This window comes from Filicampus tigris, chromosome 11 (genome assembly GCF_054856515.1).
Source record: "Filicampus tigris isolate MCC_2025a chromosome 11, RoL_Ftig_1.0, whole genome shotgun sequence".
NCBI classification, from domain to species: domain Eukaryota; kingdom Metazoa; phylum Chordata; class Actinopteri; order Syngnathiformes; family Syngnathidae; genus Filicampus; species Filicampus tigris.
Window position 1 is genome coordinate 8,740,405 of NC_141227.1, and position 27,628 is coordinate 8,768,032.

Sequence of the window (27,628 nt, forward strand, 5' to 3'; positions counted from 1 at the left end):
ACAGGTCAGTCTGAGGTCATTGACTCACCTATAGAAGCCTTTCTGTGTGAAAAGCCACAGTTTAGCACCTAGTAGCCTCACATAATCAGGCTGGAACAATGTACCACAGTGTAATATGTCATGACTGCTCTGAGCTGACTGTTATTCTTCAAGAAAGAGTCCATTCAACCACTTGCATGTAATTATATCTTATGCAAATACACACATTCACACACACACACACGCTGGGTCATGCATCGTATTTTAAATGTGGATTTATTACTCTACCGGGATTGATCCATCCATCTATCCTCAATTCACACTGGAAAACCTGTGATGAGCACAGAAATAACGACGGTCCATTTTTTTCCAATTCCAAAATGTTGCCTTGGGGGAATTGGCAAGCTGTCGGAAAGTAGGATGATACACGACCTTTGCTATGTATGACTAATACTTGGCTTCTTAGGACTGTGTCAACAAGGTGTTTTATTGAATAGTACACACATGGCAACAAAAAACACTGCAATTATGCTACATACATACGTAAATAACTCAAGAAGCCTAATTGGATTAGATTGACACACACACACCTGCACACAAAACATTACTCCATGTAATTAGCAGTCAGCCAGACACGCACAAAAACAAAATATGTATAAAACACTTCTTTATTTCTAATAAACAAGAATACATGGGAATCTGTAGCATGTTTCTCATGGTTAGTGTTTGAAACAAGCTGCCGTTAATGACACAGGAAAAGATACTACGTTCCAAATGAATGGGTGTCATCTGGAGAAAACAATACAAACATCAGATTTATAGTCATCAACACAAGAGGAAAAGTCCACTTAGAATAGGGCACAAAATGAAACATGAAAACTCAGACACTCAAAGGACACATACATTGTATGTGTTAATAATTTTTGCTGGTCAGGACACACGAAAAAAAGCTAACTACAACATTCACAGATTCAGCAGTCTGTTTAAATACCTTATTTCTACAAAGTGAATTTACATTTTTCCTTAAAGTACAAAGTGCAAATACTATGGTTTTCGTTGTTGCCGAATGGTGAGGGCAGAATCTCCATGCAGAGGCGTGATCCTCACTTGCTGTTTTAGCCTTGCTTCTTTGAGGGGTGCTGGGGAGAGCAAATGTCGTCACATAAATTTCGTGCACACATATTTTTGTAATAATATTTACTACTACTACTTTTGACCAGAGGTGGGTAAGCCAGGTCTAGAAAGTAAAAACCCTGCCACAGTTTGACTTTAGTCACAGGTGCTTCCACTCAACCGGCAGGTAAACCAGCTCAGTTGATTAGAAGCACCTGTGGCTAAAACCGAGCTGTGGCAGGGTTTTTACTTTCTGGACCTGGATTACCCACCTCTGCTTTTGACTAATCTGTCAACAATCTCTCATTGTTGTTGTCCAATGAAAGGAATGTACTGTCTCACCACAATCTGAGAGTTTCTTCATTTAAAAAAGAAAATACACCAAAAAACTGACTTCAGTTAATATGTTTATATCAAGCGGTTCCATGTAATTGCAACTTGCTTAGCACAACAATATTAAGTTAATTCAATCTTATCATTCAAGTGTGAGGTAGTGTGATGTTCAGATAAAAATACACTAAAATGAGAAACAAACATTTTTTTCCACTAAAAGACGAGCATTCTTCACAAAAATAACCAGATCTTATTGCTACACTATGGTTCTGAGGGATAGAACATTCATCCTATCAAATTTTTTTGCCTGCCCTCAGATGATTTGTGAAACTAATCTACACTGTGTGTAAAGTCACTGAATGCATTACATGAAAAAATAACCAAGTGTTTCTGAAGTAAGATGACAAAAACGGTTTGTGTCAATATAGGGTAGGGATTGGGGAGCACAAGGGATACTGTAGTTGACTTACAAGTCTACTGGGAGATAAGCCTTCTCCTGTTTTGGTCCCTGCAAGACAAAGAGTGACAGGAACTTTAAATGGCATTTGAAAGGAGGAAATACTCAGGCTGAATTCACAGCAAATCCTTCCATGATCCATCTACAAAAAGTGCAAATTGACCCTTCCTTAACCTCCAGTCTCCTTAGTTACTGTTGCTAGGCCCATAAGGCTTATCGCAATGAATTACATGGTGGTACTTCTCAGCTCACCTTCTTCCTTGGTCACCCCCAAACAGCCCATCAGCTCCTGCAGGGACAGCGCTTTGTCGTTGCTGATGTCGCAATACTCCACAAACTTCTTGACACACTTCTTGGGTTTGGATTTCTTGCGCAGGAAGCGTTTGAATGGCTTGATCTCCTTCTTTCCAATGTCTCCACTGGAGTTTTTATCCAGCTGACCAAAATACCAGTGGACCACCCTCTCTTCTAGTGTGTGGTTGGGGTCGGGCTCCACCACCCTAGAAGAAAAAATCATCAGACTGCTATCTTGCATCCCACCTCTGATAGTCAGTTGTCATGCAGTATTTAGTTCGTGTCTTTACTGTGAATCGCTAAAGTCGAGTTATAGAAAGTTGATTTATAGAAAAAATTACTACCAGGTTAGCATAGGTTATTGATTTTGGTATCTTGCGATTTACATACGAATTCTGTAAGAAACCAAGGACATTCTGTATCGGTAATAAAAGTTTTTGCTTCACCTTGCAACAGATTATGTATTACCTATATGATATGTTTTAAAATCAGTTGATTGGTGTCTTGGAACAGGCAGTTTTTTTTAATTCAAAGGTTCCACAGTTACTTATTTGACTAGAGCGCCAAATTATTTTGTGATGGATTAAGTCCAAACATCATACTTTCCGGAAGATGCTGGATCTGTGACGGCGTGAACCATGTCTGTCGACAACGCATCAAGAACACTTGTCAGGAACTCCGTTTTCTTTGCACCGGGACAACCTGGAAAACAAGGTAACTGGATGTGTGTGCAATCTTGGAAATCATGCAGTTGGTACAGACTCAGGTGCATGGATCTCAACAAACACAGAAACTGATCCCCCTCGTCAACAACATTTGAGTGTGGAATGCTGCCATCCATCATAGGTGGCCTAATAAATGTTTGGGAAGGGACGTCAGGCAGTGTGGTTTTAGCGTAAGACAGCAGAAGAGAAAATAAACCCAAACACATCTCTCACAGTTGTCTTTAAGTCCTTCTCATAAAGTGTCAGACCTCCCCTCATCTAGAGGAAGAAGAGGATACCTGCCAATCTTTCAAGAGGCTCCTGAGTGGTTTTGACAGCTGGACACTGAAGATGTTCCGAAACATTATATGTATACCACCTGAAACCTCAGTACACAGTCTGGAGTCAGAGAAACACTGACCGGCATACTAATTGTGAAATCATGTCAAATCCCCACCAAGAAGAAACTAACAAAGTGGTCCACAAACGTTCCAAAAAAGGACAATATTAACTGAAGAAAAACGGGAACAATTAAAATGGACCTAGGGGTGGAATAACCCTAATGATAGTAATTGTCTGTTTGGCCATATAGTTTTAAGAGTGAGGCCAATAGGTTGTTGTGGATTAGCTGAGGGCTACAGAGGTCTGAAAAATTCTTGGATTTTTCGTCTGGCTCTCCTCTTTCTCACAGTCCGACTCCCCTCTGCTTTTCCAATGCTCCTCTTTTTACTGCTCAGGCCTGCGGGGCCAGATTCTCCCGCATTGGAGATAATAGCATGCTTTGGCCTTCTATAACAGGTGGCGACTCAGCACCACGCCTCCGCTCCACCTCTCCTAAATAGTGCGGATCCTTCGTCCTACAGGTTGGATAATACACATGCCCAAACTGTTCCGTGCTCTTCTTTACACACTGAGCAGATATGTGTGCATTCAAGGATTGGTGGAGCCTCATGGCCCAAGCCCAGTATAATTTGTGACCCACCTGCTAACCCCCCAAATTTGCTTTTGTTGTCTCAGAAGACAAAGTGTTTTTATGCCATTTTTGAAGGACGCTAGATTTGCGGCTTGATAGAATAGCTTTGTACTTTGTATTGCTGCAGAAATAAAGTGCAGATCATCATTTAAACTCTGCTTCTTTTGGCAGCAGATGTCTGGCTACCATTACCTAAGCAGCTGTCTTTCAAATAAAATCCAAGTTTGTTTTTATGATGTACCTTAATGTCCATGTTAGACAGCTCAAGTCAAGAAAGCATCAAATCATGAGATTATTTCCTGCGTCTGTTCCAATGCCTCCATTTATCAAGCTGCTGCATGCTGCAAAAGGTTGGCCAATAAGTGCATGTGTGTACCCGTGTGTTGCTTTCAATAAGAGGCAATGTTATTTTATGGAACCACATGGGGCACAGCCCTGTCAGCACTCACATCAGCAGCTCCTAGTGCCTGCCCAAAAAGTATCCCATGATCCCACTGTGGAGAGAAAGAAAGTCAAATGCACTACTTTCCACTCCAGCTAGTTTCAGGGCAAGTGGCTCCTTTTTTGCATCTCGCCCCATAAACCTTTCAACGCCAGCGCTTCGACAGCAAGTGGACTGAAGTGATGTGAAGGCAACATTTGTAATTATGCCTAGTTTATACAGTAACCAGGTTTACAGCCATTGACGCAATAGCTCATAAAGAAAATAAGATGCTGGGGATTTTTTTTTTTTTTTACACTGCCCAAGTGTAGTTCGAAATGAGAGTACAGGTTCTCTTTAGAGCATCATGAAGTGTATTCATGTATTCATGTTTGTTTCAGCTGACACGACAAATATATGATTTTATGTCCTGTTTCGCAATGTTTCACACGCAGTGCGGTTCATCAGGAAAACATCAACAAAGATGAGTAATATTTGCTGACATATGCAGAATTCATCCATGACATCCCGTAACACTTTTAGGCAATACAAGTCATGTGTGAGCAGAGCCAGAGTTGCACTGCTGCTAAAATGCAGCACCTGTGGCCAATGTGCCTGTCTGGTCTGAAGCACGGCTGCATAAACACTTGGACGGGAGAAGAACAGTAGAAGCTCTGTACATTCGCTTCTGGATTATTAACATGTTTACCAAACTAGCCCCCCCTAAAAAAAAAAAAGAAACTTCCACAGTGCCAAGCACCTTAAACTATGATTTGGTTGTTTGCACCTGAAAGCTATAATTGCTGTACTTTGTCTGCAATTTGTTATGTGGTGTCTTAGAGGATACAACTAAATGCAACAAAATGCATTCCAATTTATGGGAAGGGTAATGGAATCTGGCCAAACATTACAAACAATGATGACAAGTGGTGGAGTGATAATGTTTATGCACACATCCATCAGTGAGACTAGAACATAATCCAACAGCCAACACCCACTATATTTTAAACACTCACTCTTTCATTCCACTTTTGATCGAAATTTGCACGCGCTCTTATAGTATAGCAGTTTATGTATTATTTAAAACCTTATGTATTATTAAACCAAAATTTTCTTTTAATTTCCAGGTTCCATGAAACTTTGTGGAGTGGAGGCACGTGTCAAGAAATAATTCAATTATGAATATACATTTGGATTTGAAAAAAAAAATAGGGTATTCACTTTACGGTTTTTGGGTCAAGATAAAACATGTTCCTTTGCAAGATAATTTGAATGGTAGAGTCCAGTCTATTATGAATATGGCAACTATTACAATTGTGGCACACCATCCATTTATTACCTAACAGTTCAACCCTGGTGAACTGTACACTTGATTGCTAGAGGGACTGTTGGATTTTATCCATCCATCTATTATCGATACCGCTTATCCTCACAAGGGTCGCGCGGCGTGCTGGAGCCTATCCTAGCTGTCTTCGAGCAGTAGGCGGGGGACACCCTGAATTGGTTGCCAGCCAATCGCAGGGCACACAGAGACAAACAAACATCCACACTCACAATCACACCTTGGGGCAATTTAGAGTGTCCAATCAACCTACCATGCATGTTTTTTTGAATGTGGGAGGAAACCGGAGTACCCGCAGAAAACCCACGCAGGCACGGGGAGACCATGCAAACTCCACACAGGGAAGCCCGAGCCGGGATCGAAACCATGACCTCTGAACTTTGAGGCGGACGTGCTAACCAGTCGACCACATATAGCACATATAGACAAACTGTCATTCACACCTATAGTATGGATAATTTAGAGAATTGGTTTAACCTAATTTGCATTTTTTTTGTGACTGTTTTAGGAAGCTGATGTATCAAGAGAAAATCCACTTATTAATTTATGGCACCTGTATCATAAACATTATACTGTATTAAGTGGTGGTTTGATAATATTGCTAAGCACTGTGTCGCCCAACGTGGGCCCTTCTTACAGGAGTCAATAGCCTGTTCTCGACTACTTTGTACTTGTTTCCACTCCTAGAAATCTTGATTCAGCAAACAAGATGAAAACCACTAGTAAAACTAAAAGAGTCTAAATATCAGGAGGAAAATTTACGTCTAGGGGTAAGGTTAATTATAAAGGGTTATTGTGTTTTTGCATAGTTTTGTCAAACTTTGCAAGTAAGCCACCCTGATAATTGACTCAAACCCCAAAGTCACCTTTAATTGGGTTATCTATGCTGCTGTCAAGATGTATATCAATGCCAATTCCTTCCAGCCCATGATCCATTACCACCAAATCTCTTCCCTGCTGCTTCTCCTCATCTCCTATCTACCCTCATCCCACTATCCTCCATCTCCACATGTCAGTGTAGATGAATCCCCACCAATCCGTCTCTGCCTCCTGGCTGACTGACCATGGAAGGGCAGCCAGTATCTGGCAATCCTCAAGTCTTTATCAAGACCTTCCTTGACCAACACTGCTAATGATATCAGCAAACACACACACGTCCATTGTTATCAAAACCTTGGAAGGGTGTCAGCAGTTGGAGGCCAATGACTGAAGAACACACCCAATGTGGTCTGAGCAGAGAGAAAAAACAGAAACTATGTCCATCCGCTTGCGAGACGTACCTTGAAGATGTCTGCTTCTGTAATGGTCTTTTGGTTTTGTTGGATGGGCCCTCGCATTGCCATCACACTTTGGCTGCTCATACCTTGGACAAAAGAAACAGGTTAATCATGTCATGTCACTCAATGTGAGTTGGACCCCAAAGGGAGTTTGCAACAGTGAAATTTGCCATAAATTTATGAGATTAAAATAGTTGTGGAAAAGTGGAGGCCCTGACATACATCCAGAACAGGGGAATGATTTGGGGTCTGGTGTGAGGACAGCAAGGGTGACAAGTAGAAATTTAGAGGGAGAGAGGCAGACAGGGAGCGTGGGACACAAGGAAGCTTTCACAGCTTTCCCTTGGAGAGCCAGAGCCCCACTCAGGCTGCTCTGCGAGTGGGCCAAAAGTCGGCCTGGGACAAGTCAAGAGAAGTGTCACAATCCATACTTCCGTGTGTACTAATGTACTTTCTGGCTCCTTGCCTGGATCCTTGTTAATCTGATAACAAGCCATGTGTACCAGCACCAAGTGCACCAGTGCCACACAGTGCCAGTCTGAATGACTTCTGTCTCAACGCCAGCAGAGATGCTACATATTATTTTATTATTTTTTCCATCACTCTTTGTTGGTGTCTCAGTTAGTTAGCACTGCTAAAAATGAAGCTTCATGAAGCACTTGTGAACTGTTTTACTCCTCTAGATGCTGCTGTTGGTTTAAAGTTAATGGCTAGTACAATTTAATAAATTTCCACTGTATCTTTAAACCAAGAGTGCTACATAGAGGAGTCAAAAATGATCACAAGTGCTTCATGAAGCTTCATTTGTCCACAAGCAAATACCACAAAACTTGGTGAAGGGGTGCTGGGGTGCACAGAGGGCCGCCGCCCTCAATGTGGGCATCAATGTGGCAGCTAAACCCATCGCCCCCTGCAATTCCCACCACCCCGGGTCGCTGAAAGATTAGGTGATGAGAGCTTTGTATGGTTGAATGGGCATCCGCTTTTGATTGAGGTGGGAGGGGTGGCTGCCACAATAACTTCATTTTAAGTATTACTTAGTCACAGAACAGATTAAATTTGGAAACTGATGTTCTGTTGTACACCATGTCCTAAGCAGGGTTGAAGTTGTCACCTGAGTTTTGTAAAGAATGGGATTTCAGACTGGGACAAGTTATTAGACATGGTCAGGACATTAGTCATAAGACTAAATCTGTCTAAATCATTTCCTCACTCAATATAAAATAAAATGTAAAAAAACCCAATGTAAAGCAAAAAGGAACTCAGTAGTATCAAGTCAGTCTGTCCTACCTGGTGGAGGTACCGGGTATGGGCCGTCCGGTGTCCACCAGGACACACCAGCAGTAGCCAGTAGAGGGATGGCACTGGACCGGCTTGTACAATCCGCCTTGGCCACAATCCGGAACAAACACAGCGTCGTTCTTGTGCTGCTTTGCTTCCTCTTGAGCAGACTGTTGTTCCTGGTCACACGATGAGGCTGGAGAGCGAGATCACAGAGGCATTATTGTCACACGCACACATTTTCATGTAATTGCAGGTTCACTTGGACGCAAAGGGTTGTTTAAAGCATGAATTTTGTCCAAAGCCAAACCACATTTGGTTGACACAATTTTAAACATAATGTAACAAAGTAAAACATAGAGTAGATAGCTCTCTGAGTGCTACTACTGGTGGGGAGACGCTGTCGAAGTTGAGGCACGGGAAGACAAACAGTGGCGGATGAGTGCTCAGAGACAGGGTGTGTAGACTGCTATATCAGACCCCTGTGGCACTGTTTACGGATATTAATGGGCTAATGACACACAAGCACAGCACCCCATGCCACAAGTTAAGTAAATATTTAAAAAGTCAGCCGTCCTCCATGGATGTATATGACAGAGAGGGAAATAGACAAGACAAATACTAAAGCCTTGGTCCGTTGGGCCTTCGCCTTCACACACCCACACATCTTGACACCCTACTGTGGTGCGCTGTACAGCCGCAGGGATCTTTATTTACATGTTCACAATTCACAGGGAAAATGGAGTGCTTTGCTGTGTTTTAATCTTTCCTCCAGAAAAATCCAATGGTCTCACCAAGATAAAAGATGGGCTTCTTGCAAAGCCCCAGCAGGATCTAATCTGTAGATATTCAAGTGACATTTAGCCAATAGCTCTATTTTTTTTTTTTTTTGTACTGATTCCTTCAAGGATCGGAAACAACTGCAGCATTATGGATATCCCTTTTCTTTGTTTATTTTAATAAGAAATCTTTGCACACACAAAAGAGGCTGAATGAAACGCCTCCCTGCTTTTCTTAACGGACTCTCCTCGCTCCAGTACCTCCATATGGGCTCTCTTTGTTGGGCTGTTTTTCCTTCTTTCCTCTCTCAATACCCCAAAGAGTGCATGTTAATCAAAACCATCATTCCAGCATCTTTCATGCTTTTTAAAAAAAATGGTTTTAAATTATGATAATGGGATTCATACACAAATGCACTCATGCATGCTGGCTTTTCAGCCTAGATGAATGTTTTATACAGGAAGAAACACCAGTCCCCAAAGACCAAAGGGTAACTGATCTGTGTGTTGAGATTAACGTGCAACGTGAGTCACAGAACAGCACGGATCAGGCCAAAAGAATAGGAGATCCTGTGTTTGTGCCATGTGCTGATAATTACGAATAGTCTGTAACAAAAAGAACCATAGTCAACTAGATCCCCGAAGCATCATGTACTCCCAACACCAAGATGTACTGGCTTCACCCAGGCCACCCCCCACGGCCCCCACCCTCATCTGGACTGAGGAGCAGCCACAAACCATGATTGCTCTCTAAAGTCTGCAGGAAAACACAAAGCCTGCTTTCAGTTGAGGTTTGCAAACACCCAATCATCATGAAAAAAAGTTCAAACTCACATGGTGCTCTCGTTCTATTGTTCTGCCGACTGCGGACCTGCTCCGTCCACAGAGTGGGGTACTGGGAAATGATGTCTGAAAGAAATCACCATGACAGCTTTATTAGCATCAATTGAAAACACAGTCATATATCATCTGAGCCAAACGTGGTGCTTCCAAAACTCACAGACTGTAAAAATCACATCAGGCTTGTCAGATCTCAAATTGCAAAAAGTCAACTGCGTTTGACAGTTATGGCTGGGAAATGGGAAAATCTGGGCTAGGTAAACTATGGACTGTGGCTGTGAGTGTCATTAAGCCATTAGACGATCATCATTAGAAAATGATACTTTCTTCAGACAATGACAACATGAAATAACTCAAATCTAACTTTGGGCCTGCAGAGATTAAAACAGAGTAGTTCGTCTGCTACTGATTTTTTTGTTGTTGTTGGATGTAGAAGTTGCCATATCTAGCAATAAAAATAATTCCATTTAATAATGTTGACGATCAATAAGCATAAGCTATATCATGATACTGTGGTCACAGCAGCCAATGTTTTACTCATTCACTGCCAGGCGTTTTCAGACCCTCTTTTCATAAATTCCTGAGGATGAATGGCTGGACTATGAAAAGTCAAGTAAATTTGTCAATGGCAGTGAATGACTTAACAAGGCAATGTTGCAAAAATACAGCACTAATATCCATAATATTAATTTTCAAAATTGCTTGTTGTAGGGTGGCAGAGGAGCTTGGTTTTATCCCAGCTGATTTTGGGTGAGGGGCTGGTGGCCAGCCAATTGCGGAACACATAAAAAACAAACAAACTAACATTTAGACTCTCATTCACAATTTTGAGTCTTCAGTTAAGATATCTTTGCATGTTTTGGAATATGAGCGAAAACCTTTTCCCACTCAAGATTTTTAAAAACATTTTTAAAAAGATTTTTAAAGACACATTTTTATTCTTTGGCTTTTGACCCGACGTGAGACTGACAATTTTTTGCTGTTTTCTGGTGTCTACTGTATATGATTCATAATCATTCATTCGGTGTTTTAATTTATTGCTTTCACTCACTGTCTTTGTTGTTACATTATTGCTATTTTTGTTAAATGTAAAGTGCTTTGTTATAAATAAATTTATATATATCAATAAATAATATAAATAAAGTTGTATTGTACTTGACACAGGAGGGCCTGTTTTTAAGATTTGTTTATTTTCTGATCGTATTAAATATATAGACTAGCCGTCACACACAGAGTGTAAAGATGGAAGGATGAATAACGGATGGATGAACGGGTGGACAGAGCCTCACCTTCTTCATCTGCAGGGGGTTGTGGATCCACCACTAAGCCAGTCTCATCTGCATTCAGAATGGAAAATATTTGCAAAGAGACTACAATTACAAGCGTAAACTAGACAGAAATGATACATAACTTTGTGAGATTTGCACATTGCCCGGTCAAGAATTGTGGAGGTAGATATAGAGGTGAAAATAAGAGAGTGTGTGTATGAAGCAGAGAGAGGGAAGTTTCAGTCAGGGAAGAAAAGAAGATAGTGGTCATATATTCCCATGTTGATTATTTTTCTGAGGGACATAACAAATGCAGTGAATGAACATATCGTGTCCAGTTGTCCTTGTTGTGCTTCTTATTCTAAGCATAAATAAAAGTGGACACAAGTGTTGAAGAATGCAGTGGCCAAGTCCAAGACGACACAATGAACTGTGGGAGAATTCGGCTCAGTGTTTGTTTGGTGTGTGTTTGTTTGATTTGTGGTAAGAAGAGGACGGGGACGGAGATTTGGAGTCTCTCGGGGTGAAGTTAAGGCCGTAGGTGTGGTTAACCTCATTGTGGGTCACTCATTCTCCGAAAGTAAAGCTGTTAGTGCGTGAGTAAGGACAAATCAAATGGATGACTCCACAAACAAGGATCAAGGGTCAACGTCTTTCTTTTCAATGACGTGTTCCTCATTGCAGGCGCTTCTTTGTTATAACAGCTATTCATCTCCTTCATTGGAGTATAAAACTACATAGTTGTGCACTGCAGCTTGTAGTAAGAGATTGTAATGCCATCTGAAAAAGTGTATTTATGATTTGGATTTATAATGAACCACTAATGACCTATCTTTACTTTGCGGCCTTGTACAAAACTGCAACACCTCTTTTTGCTTCTGCCAGGAAATCCCTGACCAATTTGTGGTCTAACAGCGTTAGATACACTGCTGTTTGCCAGTCATAAGATGCATATGTTTCCAGTATGTGAATGAACTTGTCAAGTTGAGCACCAGAGAAGGGTTTATGGTGAAGCATTTTGTGTTTTAATGATGCTTCAATGACTTGACAATTAAAGTACTTCATGGAACGCTCTGGTACTGATGGGCTTCTGTGGGATGAAAATATTGCTGCAATTACTGCTATTTTCAGTGTAGACACACTGCAAATGTAGAGTTTATTCTGCTTTTTGACACACAATTTCCCAATTAATTTTCGCCCTTTCCCACCATTACCTCCTCCCTCAAATGTTGCAGTGCCGCTTGATGTGAATTTAATTACTGTCACAAGCTGGGACGGACACAATACCCAAGAGACAATTACAACCCTTTCAACAATTACATGCATATTTTGTTGCACTGAGGTCCGAGCTATCAAGCATGCAAACACACAAACAGGCACTGAATACACACAATAAATGCGTGAATCGATTGCACAGCCTCAAATTACACATTTTTTCAATTCATCGGTTAGACAGATGGACTTATAAATGTTAAGAGCAAGATATTTTGGATGGGAGCTGGAGGGTAAAGTTGTGGTTGCTGTAGAATGGTAGACGTTGAAAGTTAAAATTATTGTGCAGAATAAACTGTTAACATTTCTTTGTCTCTGAAAAGTTCAACAAGGCAGACTGGTACAATAATAGAAGCACTTATAAATCATCAATTAGGGCTGTTGAGACGACTGGTTAAAACAACATCATGTTTGAGCATAGTAATGATAAATTAAAAAAAATCATCACCAACTTATCTTCAGACATCTCTGCTAAAACGTTTCACTCAGTTAACAGATTTATTTTATAACAGCCTTCAGGCGCTCTCAGGTTGATAAAGTAGCAGCAAGCCTTAACAGGCGACCAAAGCTGCACGACACAGGTACAGGCGAACACACACATGCACATACATGTTTTGAAGGGTGCACACATGCAGACAAGACACATAAGAGTATCGAGTGTACTGTAAAGTATGGTAAGTATTTAGTCGAGGTGGGAGTAAGTCTAATGTGCAAGTCACAAGTCTCAAGTCGCAATCTTCAAGTCTAAAGCAAGTCCAAAGACACTGTGGAAGAAAAATCAAGCAAGTCAAGTCAAGTCACCACCAAATTTCAAGCAAGTCAAGTGAAGTCATTACTTGATTAAAATCGTAAGTCAAGTCTCAGTCACAATATATGTTGGAGTGATATTTTTGTCATATTTAAATTATCTCTAAAAATTAAATGAACATTTACAGCTCTAAAAATGAAATGAAAAAAAAATTGTAATATGAACACTCAAATCATTTCGAAGAATGCAGTTGATTTTGTGGTGATAAATACTGAAAGATGCAGCATGTGGGAGTAAACGTGTATAATCATCAGATTTAAACATATTTTGTTTCTGGTGCTAATCTGTTACCCAAATCTAATTAGAGTGTCTAACTGGGTGAATGAAAGGCATTCACATTGTACAGTTGGTAGGTTGTCACTCTTTGAAGTTGAGTGAAGTTGATGTGCAGTAGTTTGGCGCTGACACATCAAATATGGCGGACACACTCACAACCAGAGAAAAGTACTCTATGTATAGACTCTATTTATCAATTTTTATGCTTAAATAACAGTGGTAATGATAATATGCGTTATGGCATGATAATCAGATCAGCTCTGAATACCAATCTGATGTTTGTACTTGATTTTAAAACAGGAACAGTTAACACTTGGACATGGAGCTAACATAAGAATTCATGAACAGTAAATCTATTTTTGGTGAGTGAAGAATAGAAGTGAATGTGAGGCTCCCGGGATTGCAGAATATCTGCAAATAAGACGCATCTTTGTTTAAATTGGGGGAAAAAACAACAATGACTTGACAGGGATGGCGCTACACTGAGGCAAGGGGATGCTCTTGATAGACCAGAAATCTGTGTAGCCCCAGGTAAGCACCTCCAGCATTTTATTTGATATTCTAAAATATATTTATAAATTATTAATGAGCACCTGTCGGTCAAGCCCCCGTTTATCCCCGGCAGAGAAAAACCATGGAGTCATGCCTGCTTGACAATGCCTTCAACAGACGTCTCACCTTTTCCTGGCTCTCTTGTGGTCGCTCGTTCTTGTTTTGACCCTATAAAGCAAAACCTTGAATTTAATTAAATACCCCGAAACAATCTTCATAATATCATCATTTATAACATATTATATACTACATCTATGATTAGATTAGAAAAAAATGTCTTAGAAGGAAACACCTAGTAGCACACTAACTGAATCACAGCAAAAGCACAGTACTGTACAGTACTGTCTTGTACTTGTATGTGAAGGGAGGGACGTGGCCTAAAATTTCACAAGAAAAGAAAATTAATAATGAAGTAATTAGTAGGATAGGTGGTGGTTGACATAAACCAGCATTTCAAAGCTGTAGTGATCGTATTTGACCAAGAATTGTGTGTCCCACCTTAACGACAATTACAGTGGCCTTTTAGGGTTAAAAGGCTCCATTATGAATATGGAACTTGTAGCGACAATACGATGTTTAAAGGGGAAGTCAACACAGACATATTTTTGTCAAGAATATGTTCTATGCAGGCCCACTAGTTCAAACAAGGCATTCTGGTAAATATTGCATTTGTGGAATAAGAGTTAATCCACTCGTTTTTAGCCATTTCTGGGGGCGGCCATTTCGTCACTTCTGTTGACTTAAAATGACAGTGTCTCAGTCCTCAGGTAACGACCAATCACAGCTCACCTATTTTTGAAGCTGAGCCATGATTGGTCGTTATCTGAGCCCTGAGCAACTGTGATGTCATGTTAAGTCAACAGAAGTGACAAAATGGCCGCCCCCAGAGATGGTTAAAAACAGGTCGATTTTGCTGCTTAACACATATTCCACAAACACAATATTAATCTGAATGCCATGTTTCAATTAGTGGGCCTGCAAAGAACATATTCTTGAAAAAAATATGTTATGGTTGACTTCCTCTTTAAATGAAGATTATTGTTAAAGGTGTGGCAACACGTTTGTTTTCATTTTTTTTTTTTTTACTGTAATAATAATTGCTTTGCTGACTTTGCTGGCCGGCCATCTCTTTTTTGAGTGGAAGTTGTGCCCACCTTGGCATCGAGGCTTTTTATTGGCCACAGCTGACCCACTGATTGGTCGGCCATTAGGAGTTACGCACCAACAGTATCCAGTGTAGCTGTGACATTGTACCTGTAAAGCAGTTAACCCACAAATAGCATGTTTTTAAAGTGATATTAGAGTGATACTATGTCTACATATCAGTACACATTTTTACTGGGTTTAATGAAGATGCTGGAATGTGAATAAAAGCTACACAGCAACCATCCCTCACATCCCAAAGTTAACATTTATTTAGTTACCTCACTGTAAGTGCCATCGGGGTTGCATACTGGCACAAAGACTTGAGGGAAAAGCTTCTTGGCCTGTTGCTCTGTGTACTTCTTCTCTGCTACGCATCTGGATGTATCTGAGGAAAACCACAAATCACGACATCACAGAGAGCCATGATATGACCCACAACTCGATTACTTTCTTATGTTGTGCAGCTGCAGGCCCAATTTAAAAAAAAAAAAAAAGTCAAGATGCCGAATCGCATGCATTATGATGAAACAAAAAGGGGTCTGAAGGAAGGGGGACCAATAATTCAAGACATTTCGGAAGCATCATCTGAGATGTTTGTGTGGCTGGGAATAGAACCAACACTTCTTAGTCTTATTAGGAACACGCCAGGCTGGTCTGCATGGTGCCTGGTGGTAAAGCCATTATGGAAGGAGACGTCTTGTGCTGCTTCTGCGGAGCATTCCAGTCAATGGAGAAAGGGGCTGACGATGCACAAAGCAAAACTAAACCTTCCTCAGTCTGTATTTTGCCATCATGTACCCTATTCAAGTCTTGTAAATAGAAATGTGCATCTATGAGTGTTCACTCATGTCCTTTATCATATCAATAACTACATTGACAAAACAATGATCCCAATAATGACGCAGTTTTGGTAAAATAAGCTTGGGAGTCAAACTAGTAATTCTACTGTAGTAATAAATTGAAATTACTATAATTACATAGAAAATCAAGTAAAGGAAATGGATGAATGAATCATGCTTCTTCTAAACATTCAAAAAGAAACCTTTCCCATTAAACTGTGAATGGAAAGTCACCAACAAGTTGGCAATGAACTGTCTTAATGGTTGACTGAATAAATCATCAATTAGGAAACAATGGTACTGTACAACACTTCATATCTAATAAATAAGTACATCAAATATTCTAGCAAACGTTTACTTTTTACACACACATTTTAAAGAACAATCACGCAAAGGTTTTTCATTAAATTACATTACTACAAGAGCAATAATGAGTGTCAAAGCCAAGTGTGGGTACAGGTACCAGGTGTCAAACTAAGGCCCGTAGATGAAATCCGGGCGCCACATAATTACGTATGTGACCGACATTACCGGTACCAACATTTTAATTTGTCATGTGCAATAAATAATTATGTTGAGATTTTGCAAGGATTTTTGTTCCACTTTTTACAGCAACTTGAACAATAATTGAACAAACTACTATGCACTGAAAAGTAGATGGAAAGTCTACTTAAAAATAAAATAAGCGTCCAGATGATTTTATTTCGTGCAACCACCAAAATTTAGTAAATTCAACACTCGATTTTTTTCAGTGTGGTTGACTTCCGATTTCAAAACGAGTTATCTATCAATTTGTCGCCTATTATGTAATAATACAATGAGACATTTGCTTTCACGTCATAACGGCCCGCTGAGGGAAGCTGTAACTACGAAGTGGCCTGCGACAAAAAATTGTTTGGCATACCTGCTATAGTTAAGGCAGCCGTTTTGCAGTGCATTCCTGGGCTTTTAGGATCAGTGATACCGTTGTTAAACATAATTTTCACTCGGATTGTGGGTGAGCTGGATCTTATACCAGCTGACTTTGGGTGAGAGGCGGGCTACGCCCTGGACTGATCACCAGCCGATCGCAGGAGACAAGTAGACAAATACCGTTCACACTCCCATTCACAACTATGTGGACGAACTCCACACAGGAAAGCCAGAGCCCAGAGAGCTGTGAGGCAGATATGCTAACCACTCGTCCACCATGCTGCCCGCCTCTGATAAATATCTTAAAAGATTATTTTTTTGAGCAGATAAACAATAAAAGCTCTCAAACATAATTGGTATTATTGTAATGCTAACAATGAATTTAACTCATTCAGTGCCGGACATCAGACCCACTTTTACCCTAACATTTGAAAAATATAAACAAATATATAAATAAATTCCTGGGATTGAATGGCTGGACTATGAAAAGACAAATAAATATCTCCTTGGCAGTGAATGAGTTAATTAAGTATTGATTGATTAACTCATTCAATCCCAAAGACATATTTATATGTCAAGTCATATAAATATGTCCTTGGCACTGAATGAGTTAAAGGGTGTAAAAACAGCTATGACTTCAACTCATCTTGATGGCCAATTGTACCATCTGTTTAAACTCTCAGTGTCACCTCAATGCTAACTTGGTGTGACACACAGTGCCCGTCTGTCTGGCAGGTTCATAGCCCATCAAAACAATGACTCACGCAGCGCTTGAAAAATGTACCCATTTGGTCACACGGCTGCAAGTTATTGGCATGGCTTACTCAGACAATATGGATCATCCAATTGACGCACAAAGTGGAGCGTGCTAGTTTATCTTTGTCTTGCGTGTCTGCCTGTGTGTCACTGCCACTGGTGAGGGAAAGGCAAGGTGATGGAGGAAAACAGGGAATTAAGGAGCTCTAAAATTAGATTTACTGGAAAATCCCCAAACCATCATCCTTCTCTGAGGGGGCTTAAACCAAAAAAGGGCTAAACGTAAAAAATGACAGGACACTTGATTCATTCCAGCTCAGTTATAGAAAACAAATGCAAAACCATTGTCACCATTATGTGCTTTTAGACCAGATGAGCCCTCTGTCTCATTTCGCCTTCGAATATGAATGCAGCTCCTGCTCTTTTCACCCCTGACATCCAGAAGCAGAGGGGGGTCCAAACTCTTATAGACCCAATGTTTTTGACACATACAATACGACTTTCATGGACTTTCGGCCTTTTCAGCTTCCTAGCTGGAATCCTCTATTCTGTGTGCCGGCACGGTCCCCTACATCCAGATGTCTGCGAAGAGATGTTGCCATAGAGACCCGGCAAGGGCATACAATTGTGGAAAATGCTTCTCTATCAAATAAGACCTTTCTTTATCTAAAAAAAAAAGAGTTTCACTCACACGGGCTCTAATAGTAATGCATCAGAAGTAAAGCACAATTAACTAGCAGGATAGGGCGGAGCTACATGGGGGATTTTCGGTTCCTCCTCAGCAGCAATGAGGGTTTCTGTGAGCTGCTCGACCCCATTGGCTATTGGACTCCTTTTGTTCTGACTCGCCAGTTCTATATTCATTACATACACAACATTAAGACTCATACACGAGCTACAAATATAACTACAGATACAGCTGTTGAACTGTGCCTTTTATTAATCTCTAAAAAGTATTTGATAGAGCTGGGATCAAGGCTCTCACGTTCCTTCCTACTAAATTCATCTGTCCGTAACACATCCTTGCTGAAACAGAAATGCACTTCTCTTGGAACTGCACAAAATGACTCAGGTTCCAGCACAACCCCCAGTTTATTAACTAAATGAGGTGTGTCCAATGTAACAGATGGACCTTAGCCATTTCAGGTTAATCTGAAACTCTTTACCACACATAGAGTACTGTGTATAGTATGTCAATATACGGTGAGTATGTCAAAACACACAGAAAAACCATCATGCGAAATGACTCTGTACATATCCATGCACTGCCAACGTGAGCGTCTGAAAGCAGTCAGCGAAGCCTCCCACACACTCTCACCATGTCAACCCCACTTGTCCTCCCAGCACTCAAAGAATCAATTATGCTGAAATGAATTTAACCCAGAAGTTTCTCCTGTGACCCCCTGCGCGCATTTGAGAGCATCAGGCGGCGCTGAAGCGTGACTCATGACCTGACCTTTGCATGGCCCTCGGATGACCTCCAGCTGGGGGTCGCGGCACTTGGCTCGAAGGAACTCGCAGCGAGATGTGAAGGTCCTGCCGTCTGAGGCACACAAGGGTTTGCGAGGAGCTCTGCTACATTCCATGTTGCACTCCTTATCCTGATCCACCCGCAGGAACTGTCGCAAGGAGAAAATAGAAGATAAGCTGAGGAAACAGTGGCAAGAATTCTTATTTCTGGGAATCGGCAAGCTTTACATCAAACTATTTCCAAACTGTTCAATGAAACTCTGAAAGGGTATTAGATGTGGGATCTTTTACAAATGGTTTGAAATGGGATTTGTGGTTAACTTGATATATTTGAGAAATCATATCATAATTCATCAGAGCTGTCAGGCAGGGAGGTTGGCTGACAGTGTGTGCACTGCATTTTGACATTCCTTTGCCTAGCTTTGTGATATACGGCTCCAAAAATTGGTTCAGCTTTAAGGTTAGTTGTGTTTGCTTATTTCTCCAAATCAACAAATATTTTGCTTCTGTTTCAAATGTGTCCAAATATGCAAACAGAGTAAGAGCAAGACGGAAAGCTTTGTATTTTACTTAAATGTTAGTGACATGGTGGTCGAGTGGTAAGCACATATTCCTTAGAGGTTGTGCACTCAAATCTAGGCTCTGGCCTTCCTGTGTGGAATTAGCATGTTCTCCAAGTGCCTGCGTGGATTTGCTCCAGGTACTCCGGTTTCCTCCCATATTCCAAAAACATGCATGGTAGGTTTAACTGAAGACTAAATTGTCCATAGCGGCAAATGTAAGTGTGAATGGCTGTATGTCTATTTGTGTTCTGCGATTAGCTGGTGACCAGTTCAGGTTGTTCCACGCTTCTTGCCCAAGGTCTGCTAGGTTAGGCTCCAGTTAATCCACTATTCTAATGAGAACAACAGAAATTAGATCGATGGATGTTTGTGACATGTGCTGTTAGTGATGTGTAATCTGGATTTTTACTTATCATGACTGCACATAACTGCACGTTATGATGATTGTTAAGCGCAAGAAGTAGCACAGAGGAACACTAACTCTTGCTGATACTAAGAGTACTTAAAGAGGAAGTCAACCCGAACATATATTTTTCAAGAATATGTTCTATGCATGCCCAATAGTTGAAAGAAGGCATTCTGATAAATGTTGTATTTGTGGAATAAGAGTTAATCCACTCGTTTTTAGTTATCTCTGGGGGCGGCCATTTTGTCATTTCTGTCGACTGAAAATGACATCACAACTACTCAGGGCTCAGGTAACGACCAATCACGGCTTACCTGTTTTCTGAAGCTGAGCCGTGATTGGTCGTTACCTGAGTAGTTGTGATGTCATTTTCAGTCGACAGAAGTGACAAAATGGCCGCCCCCTGAGATGGCTAAAAACGGCTGGATTTTGCTGCTTGACTCATAGTCCACAAACGCAATATTAAGGCATTTGTTGCACGAGTATCTGTCATGGCATATATCTTTCCGATTATACATACATCATTTAGACATGCAGCATGTACAGTACTTCTAAGTGGGGTAGTCGTTCATATTATAGGATCTCTAAAATGATTTTTAGATAAATAGCAAAAAGACACAAAGTAAGTCATCTGAGGGTATGTCAACTCCTGGAGAAAATGTAACTCTATGTCTATGCCAACACCTGCACCTGGCGTCGCTCCCAAGGATGTTTTACTGAGCCATGAAAAGAGAAACATGACAACACAGACTCTTGGCTGAACGCATCAGATCACCTGTGTCAATGCCACCATTGTATCAACCACCATGGTATGAAACCCCCTGGCCAAGCCACACAATAGAGCGGCGGTGGTGAAGGGGTTGGCAACCAAGTGTGACTGCTACAATGACTGAAAAGACAGTAGATGACAGAGTGGTTCAGTCAAATAGATGTCAGGGATCTTTGTTTTCCTACAGTGGGAGAGTTTCCTCAAGTTAACATGATTCATCTTCTCAAAAGGAATTATGACTTGAGTTAAGGCAGGGAGAAACAACATGTAGGTGCTGGTTTCAGGCATAGTCCTACATACGTCTCTTCAGAAATCTGCTTGTCATAAGTCAGCTTTTATGAAGAAAATATTTACACACGAGTACTTTTCTATTAATGGTTTTGTTCAGTTTGAAATGAAAGCTGTGAGATTACACTCTTTCAGTTATTCATTGCACGAACAGAGGATTTCTCATGCCTTAAATTTGTTGTGGATTTACAAAAGAGAAGGCATGGCACGGCACGGAGCAAGAACAAATAACACGCACAACCTTGTAGACGGTGGGATGAACAGCAATAAAACAAATTTGTTGCGTCTGACGTCTTACAAATCAAGTGAGGGATGGTGTTCGGTGGCAGCCACCTATGTTCAGACGAGCAAGGCTGCAGGGCTGCACTGCACCTGGAAGGGGGTTGGCAGGGAGGGAGGGGGGCAATGTCGCCTTGGGCCGGGGGTGTGGGGGGGTGCAGATGGGGGCTGAGCCAATCCTGTCAACCTGGCTCATAAATCCTCCCACAGTGAAGAGGCCCGTGGACACACATCGGAAGAGGAGTTGTTATTGAAGTGATCGAATTAAAATGTTCAAAAACAATCCGTTTTATTGAGCCCTTCAGAAATATGCCTGTGCCCCTTTTTTCAAAGCAACACGTCACCAAGGGGAGGAGACAAAATGAATGCTAATGATAAAAAACAGGTGATCCGTTTGGCTCATGAGAACCCATGCCTCGACACTCATCTGTCATCACTTAACCAATATTGAGAGAACCAGCTTTTCTTCCTTGTTCGCAATAACTTAAAAAAAGTCTCTACTGTACTGTACTTCAATGGCTGAAAAGAACCAAGTGTGAATTGTAGGGTGATTGTATGAGATTACTTCTGCTGTGACAGGCCTCTCGGTACACCTGCACATTCTAGCGCCATGATTCTCAACTGCTGTGCCACGGCACATTAGTGTGCTGTGAGAGATCATTAGGTGTGCCGTGGGAAATTATCCAATTTCACTTCAACATACCAGCTTTGTGTACAATGAATCACCAAAATGTTTAGCACGTACACTTTTTGTGACTTTTTGTTTCGATGCCATGACATTTTTCGAATGTTAAATACGATATAGGTTCAAAACAATTACTTCATATGCAAGCTCTATCAACAATTTTATCCTTTGCATCATTTTTTGAGGTGTAGCTGATGTTTTATCCATCTCGAGGCGTAAAATAACGAAATCTAAATCTTAAAAACACATTTCAGTTTGATGCAGGCCAATCTCACATCACTGAACCTGCAACAAGAAGCATATTGTTAAATGATACCTCTCTGACAGAATCAATAACATTTCTTAATGGATGATTGAAAATTCTGCTGATTGTGTGTTATTGACTGTTGATTAATCGCTGCCCTAAAGTGAATGTCAAGTAAAAACATTTCTTTACTAAAATATGTTCTATGCGGCCCCACTAGTCAAAGCATTGTATTTTGATTAATATTGCATTTGTGGAATATGTATTAAGCATCAAAATCCACCTGTTTTCGTCCATCTCAGGGAGTGACCATTTTGCCACTTGCTGTTGACTGAAAATGACATCGAAGTTACTCAGGGCTTAGGTAACAACCAATGACAGGGTTTCTATTACATGGCCCCAGCACACTTGACAATTTTCTGACAGCAAATTTGGGTGGATTTAATCGAGACGCATACAGACTCTGCAGACGTATGTGCTGGACGTCGTCATATTTCATTCATATATATGATAACAGCATCAATCAATCCCTCTGAATCATTGTAAAAATCAATTCATTTAACTAAACATTGATTATTTATTCAAATATCCCCCTTGGTCACGGCACAGCTCTGAGGGATTTGAGGATGGGGAGGATTTTTTTGTCAAACGTGGACGCACGATCAGGGGTAGAAGGCGATCTCCAAGCGCCCATCGATGCCCACCGATCTCATGGGTGGAGATGTGCTGAATTTAGAGAGAATGAGGAGAGCCGCTTCTATTGAATGGCAAATAAATCTGTGTGTTTCCTCCCACAACTGCGCAAACGCCCATCTATCAAAACACCAAAGAAAACGTTACATTACAAGACTGATTCATCGCGGCTAGCATCTGAGACAAAATGGAGTGCAGTAAATGACTGCAACCAGCAGAAGGAAGTGGAAGTGTGATTCAATTTCAAAAAGTTGCAGTAGTCTCAAGCAGTGATACTCAACCGGTGAGTCGGGACCCAAAAGTGGGTCGTGGATCCATTATGGGTAGGGTGGAGACAAAGAGTAATATTACAGGGAATCTTCTGTTTATGACAGTACTGCCACACAATGTTTTTAGGTTACGAATGGTGTGCAATGAACTATCTTGCACAGTGCTGTGACAATACATGGTCACAATCAGTTACCACCAGTTAGTTTTTTTTCATACAAATATTTACTATTATTGTTTTACTATTGCATTAGTGTGGGTTAGTAATAGACCAATGTGCATTCAGATTTTGGTACAAATTTGTAACAACAAATTGAGGACCTACTTTACAGTAAAATACATATTGAACATCATGCATTCCTGGTCAGAGTTTTGTTTTATTTGGGAAATAAAGTTCTTTTGACAGGCATGTGTCAGAAACATTAATTAAGATGTAACGTTGAATTTTCATTATTTGTTTTGTCTCTCTATCGTACTGAGTTCCCACACGGAACATATTCAGACGTAAGGGATGTTCATCCTTGTTTTGTTAATCAAAATGTACTTTGAAAATGTAATCTTAAAATGTGACATACTTAACATGTTTTTAAAGTTTCAACTTCTGGAGAAGTGGGTCACATGCTAACAACAGCTGAGAAACACACAAAAAACACAAAAAAACAACAACAAAACAATTTATCAGTTGTCCTCTTTGTCTCTTAATTTCCTCATAGTTTATCAAGAAAATAAAGTGCAATGTCCTTGACTACATTTCATTGCACTCAAAGTAAAGTAAAGCCTTTGCTTAAAGGTAAGCAAATTTAACATGAGAATAGGAACATTGTTCTCGACAGAATTCCACATTCAACATGCTCTAGTTGTGCAATTATATTATAGTTCTCTTTCAAATGGTGCATTCTTTTGATTTTTTGTGTTTGAACAGGTGGTCAAACATTTTCACTGCTCCACTTTTTTTTCTCTCCTGATAAACAGTTTCATTACAAATGTTGATCTGTTTGGTAGTCCACATTCATCTGTTTTAGATCTTCTTTAGACAGGTCAAGAAGACTGTTTCTGCACGGTCTCCCCCAAAAAACAGAATGATTATTTCTAGCCATGCTATGATGGTGGGCCACAAGCCTTTCCGCAAGTCATGCTGGACACCCCATTGCCTGTACAACACCACTATTGTCATTATCTCCCCATGCCAGCCAACAGCCTGACAACCCAAACAGATTCATTCATCAAAGCAGCATCCTCCTCGAGGGCCACCGAGCAGCACACAGCAAAGTGCCAAGTGTCTGTGAGTTTATGATAAAGCTCTGAGAAAAAGCAAGGAAAACCAAGTGAGCCATGAAATCTACCACCCAGAATCACCGCCGCTGTTTAAAACAGGGAGATAAATATGCGTCGGAGACATTTTCCTCCTGTAGAAGCTTTTCATAAAGTGGCTTTTAGATGCAAATTTTTGTGCATTTGGCCAGCGATGACGGATGGGTGAGGCAGAGCCACTCATTCCATCACCTCATGCATCAACACGGCAGTGTGAAAGATTACCTTGAATTTAGGCAGCGCAGTTTCTTACGATTCATAATTAAATCATTATTGATAATGTTACTACTTTCATTAACAGCATTAAAGGTGATGCAAAGGATTCAACACATGTGGTGTCAGCATTGCACACATCACTTCCTTGTCCACATCCACATTACTTGATATCACACTTGCTGTAGTTTTGCACCTATTTGAAAATCCCACATTTATTTTCGTGATCTGTCTTACAACTTGCCTTTTGTATCTACTACAATAGTACCAACAGATGGCAGAATATCAAGAGAGTCAAGAAAGGGCAAGACAGGTGGAGTGCCCAAGACCAACCAGCATAAAAATCAAATCCAATTATCTCCCCCGAGCGCCGCAGCATTGTGGTCTTGAATGGCGTATGGAGGAGGCGAGACTCCAGCAGTGAGCACATTGTAGGCTCATATGGGTCTTTTGGGCTCGGGGGCCCCTACTTCCAATGCCCTGAGAGGCCCCTCACACCCGCCTCACAGGGTCAATGGGGTCCCCAGCTGAGAGTCGAGGTAAACGTGTTAAATGGCCTTGGCGGGAGTTTCCTGCGTGGTTGGTCGGGTGCTACAGGAATCATTAGTAGTGGAATGGGAAGAAAGTGACAGCCTTGAACCAAGCCACTAACTCAATCAAAGCAAAATGCTTTTAATTGCTGTGAAAGATTCTCAAAAGAAAGAGTGATGGTGAAGAAAGGCCTCTGGTAAAAAAAAAAAAAAAGGAAGTCTTTTGGGGCAGGCCCACAATTTAATGAAATCATGGGGACCAATGGAGGCCATATGTTTGAGACCCATTCAAGTTTTGAAAAGAGAACAACAGTTTTAATGTGCCCACATCTCTTCACACACTAGTTCATGCCATCACTCATGGAAAATGTTGTTCTCATGAAAATACCGCTCAAGTGTCCCGTAGGTCTACCCTCTTGCTTGACCTCAAAAATGCACAAAGTAGTACATGGAAGCCTTTTTAGGAAACCAACCAGCCTCTCGTGTGTCATTCAAATAATACACCGTTAATCACTTACAGAGAACAAATCCAGTTTGCCATGTGCTATTCTAATAAAAAGCAATTGAAGAACTGCAATGGAGAAGTTTGACACAGACCTGCCATGAAATATGTTTTATTCACATGGCAGAGTCTGGTACTCATGATAAATGATCCAGTGTGAACAAAATAAATACAATTAAGAAGAGCATCTGCTCATGCAACACTTCCTCCCACATTCCACAGCTCAATTGTGTCATCAGGAGAGATGTTGTCCGACCCTTCACCTACAGGTTAACAACTTATGGCCATTTGTTTCCAACTGGATATTAAAGCATTTTGGCCCGGAACATAAATAATTGTGCCTCGGGAGGCAGCTGTCACATCAACCTGTAAATCAGGAAAGCCCCTGACAGAGCACATTCCACTCTGCTCCTGTATGTGCACTTGATAATGACCATGATTTGTATTTAATAATAATTTCACCAGACTGTAATGCAACAGTAAAACAGTTTTAGGAAAACCGTCGAAATGCATTGCTGTCATGCTTCTATAAAGCAATCCCATGTGCATTGGTTAAGCACATGTCTGCAAACAAAAATCTCTTTTCCAAAACGACATGAATTTAAAATAATTAAAAAAAAGAAAATAAAAATAAAGTGCGGCTATCAAATTGAGCGAATTAATTGTCTTAATGGGACAAAATGAATAAAATCGTTTTTAAAATTTGCAGATCTGAGTAAATAAATGTCATTTTCCTTAGACCAATAATGGATTTCGAGAGTTTCGGAAAAGAGCTCTCTAAACAGAGTAAGGGTGCAGTGTCATTGATAAAGACAACACCATGGTGGCAGGCATGCAGGTAATTGCACCACAAGCAATTAACAAGGCTGCTATTCTAAACTACTCAAAGCCTTTACAGTTACTCCACCTCAACCTACTGTGTGTCATTAGATATTATAAAACATATGCTGAGATCATAATGATTAACATTGCATTTTTGGTCGATAAATGACAAAGGTTCTGCTACGTTGTTCTGCATCTACAAAATACATCAGTGATATTTATCTTAGTACACAGTCACATCCTATATACATAACAGTTGGGTTAAATCCTTTATTTAAAAAAAAGCAACAAAAGAGCAATGCAATTGTGCCTTTGAGTAAAAACTGTCACTCCTTCCATGTGATATATGCATCAATTAAGCATTGGTTGGACAAGTAAATGTATCACCTATGAGGCGGATGTGTACATTTCTAACAAACGGTTGTCCTACCGTGAGAGCGGAGAACTTTTGAGCGTGTGCCGCGCTCAGCAGACAGAGGAAGACCATCAGAGGACAGACGCGCATCCTGGCGCAATGTGGTAACGCCGTTCAAATTACGCTCAGTCCAAAAGCACACCTGTGCAATGCCAAAGCAGAAATCAAATGAAAAAAAATTAAAAAAGAAATTACAAAAATAAAAGATAAAATAAAACAATCGTTGTAAAAGTCAAAGGAGTATGATAAAGTATTGCTATTTCTTCCGAAAACAGCAAAATCAAACTGGCGCTGGTTTGTTATCGATGTCACCAAAGCTTCTTGGTTTCGTCTGCGCCACCGTTTGTAAGAGCAACTCTCCAATTTTCACTTAGTGTGATAAAGCTCTGTGTCCCTGACCCTTTTTACTCCCTCAGCGTGTCTTCCACTTCTCCTTCCTCTTCTATCCGACTTTTTTCCTTCGTACACCCCCTCCCTCTACACTTCGAAGACAGACGCAGCACCTCCAGTTGAGAAGGAGAAGGTGGGAGGGTGGGGGAGTCCAATTCT

At 40.7% G+C, this 27,628-nt stretch overlaps 1 protein-coding gene across 2 annotated transcripts; it reads right to left on the reverse strand.

The window, feature by feature from the left end:
• Window positions 1–631: 631 nt before the first annotated feature.
• Window positions 632–27,606, reverse strand: smoc2 (SPARC related modular calcium binding 2). Of its 2 annotated transcripts, XM_086045023.1 has the most exons (14): window positions 27,479–27,606; window positions 27,095–27,221; window positions 19,079–19,241; window positions 15,394–15,500; window positions 15,124–15,223; window positions 14,096–14,137; window positions 11,083–11,130; window positions 9,788–9,862; window positions 8,184–8,370; window positions 6,897–6,979; window positions 2,779–2,878; window positions 2,135–2,382; window positions 1,896–1,933; window positions 632–1,118 (listed from the first exon to the last, which is right to left on the reverse strand). In XM_086045023.1, exons 2-14 carry the CDS (start codon window positions 27,167–27,169, stop codon window positions 1,095–1,097), a joined length of 1,290 nt encoding a protein of 429 aa, XP_085901149.1. In that variant the 5' UTR covers window positions 27,170–27,221; window positions 27,479–27,606; the 3' UTR covers window positions 632–1,094. The 2 variants fall into 2 exon arrangements, with proteins under 2 accessions (XP_085901149.1, XP_085901148.1); XM_086045022.1 differs by having other exon boundaries at window positions 27,095–27,563.
• Window positions 27,607–27,628: the final 22 nt, after the last annotated feature.

What these genes read in the sequence shown, in the direction of transcription:
- smoc2 (XM_086045023.1), bottom strand. Translation starts at nt 27,169, where the DNA reads ATGCGCGTCTGTCCTCTGATGGTCTTCCTCTGTCTGCTGAGCGCGGCA. An exon ending in CAATAGAACGAGAGCACCAT is followed by an intron (nt 8,371 to 9,787) that starts GTGAGTTTGAAC and finishes CTCGCTCTCCAG; the next exon opens with CCTCATCGTGTGACCAGGAA. An exon ending in GATCCAGCATCTTCCGGAAA is followed by an intron (nt 2,383 to 2,778) that starts GTATGATGTTTG and finishes TTTTTCTTCTAG; the next exon opens with GGTGGTGGAGCCCGACCCCA.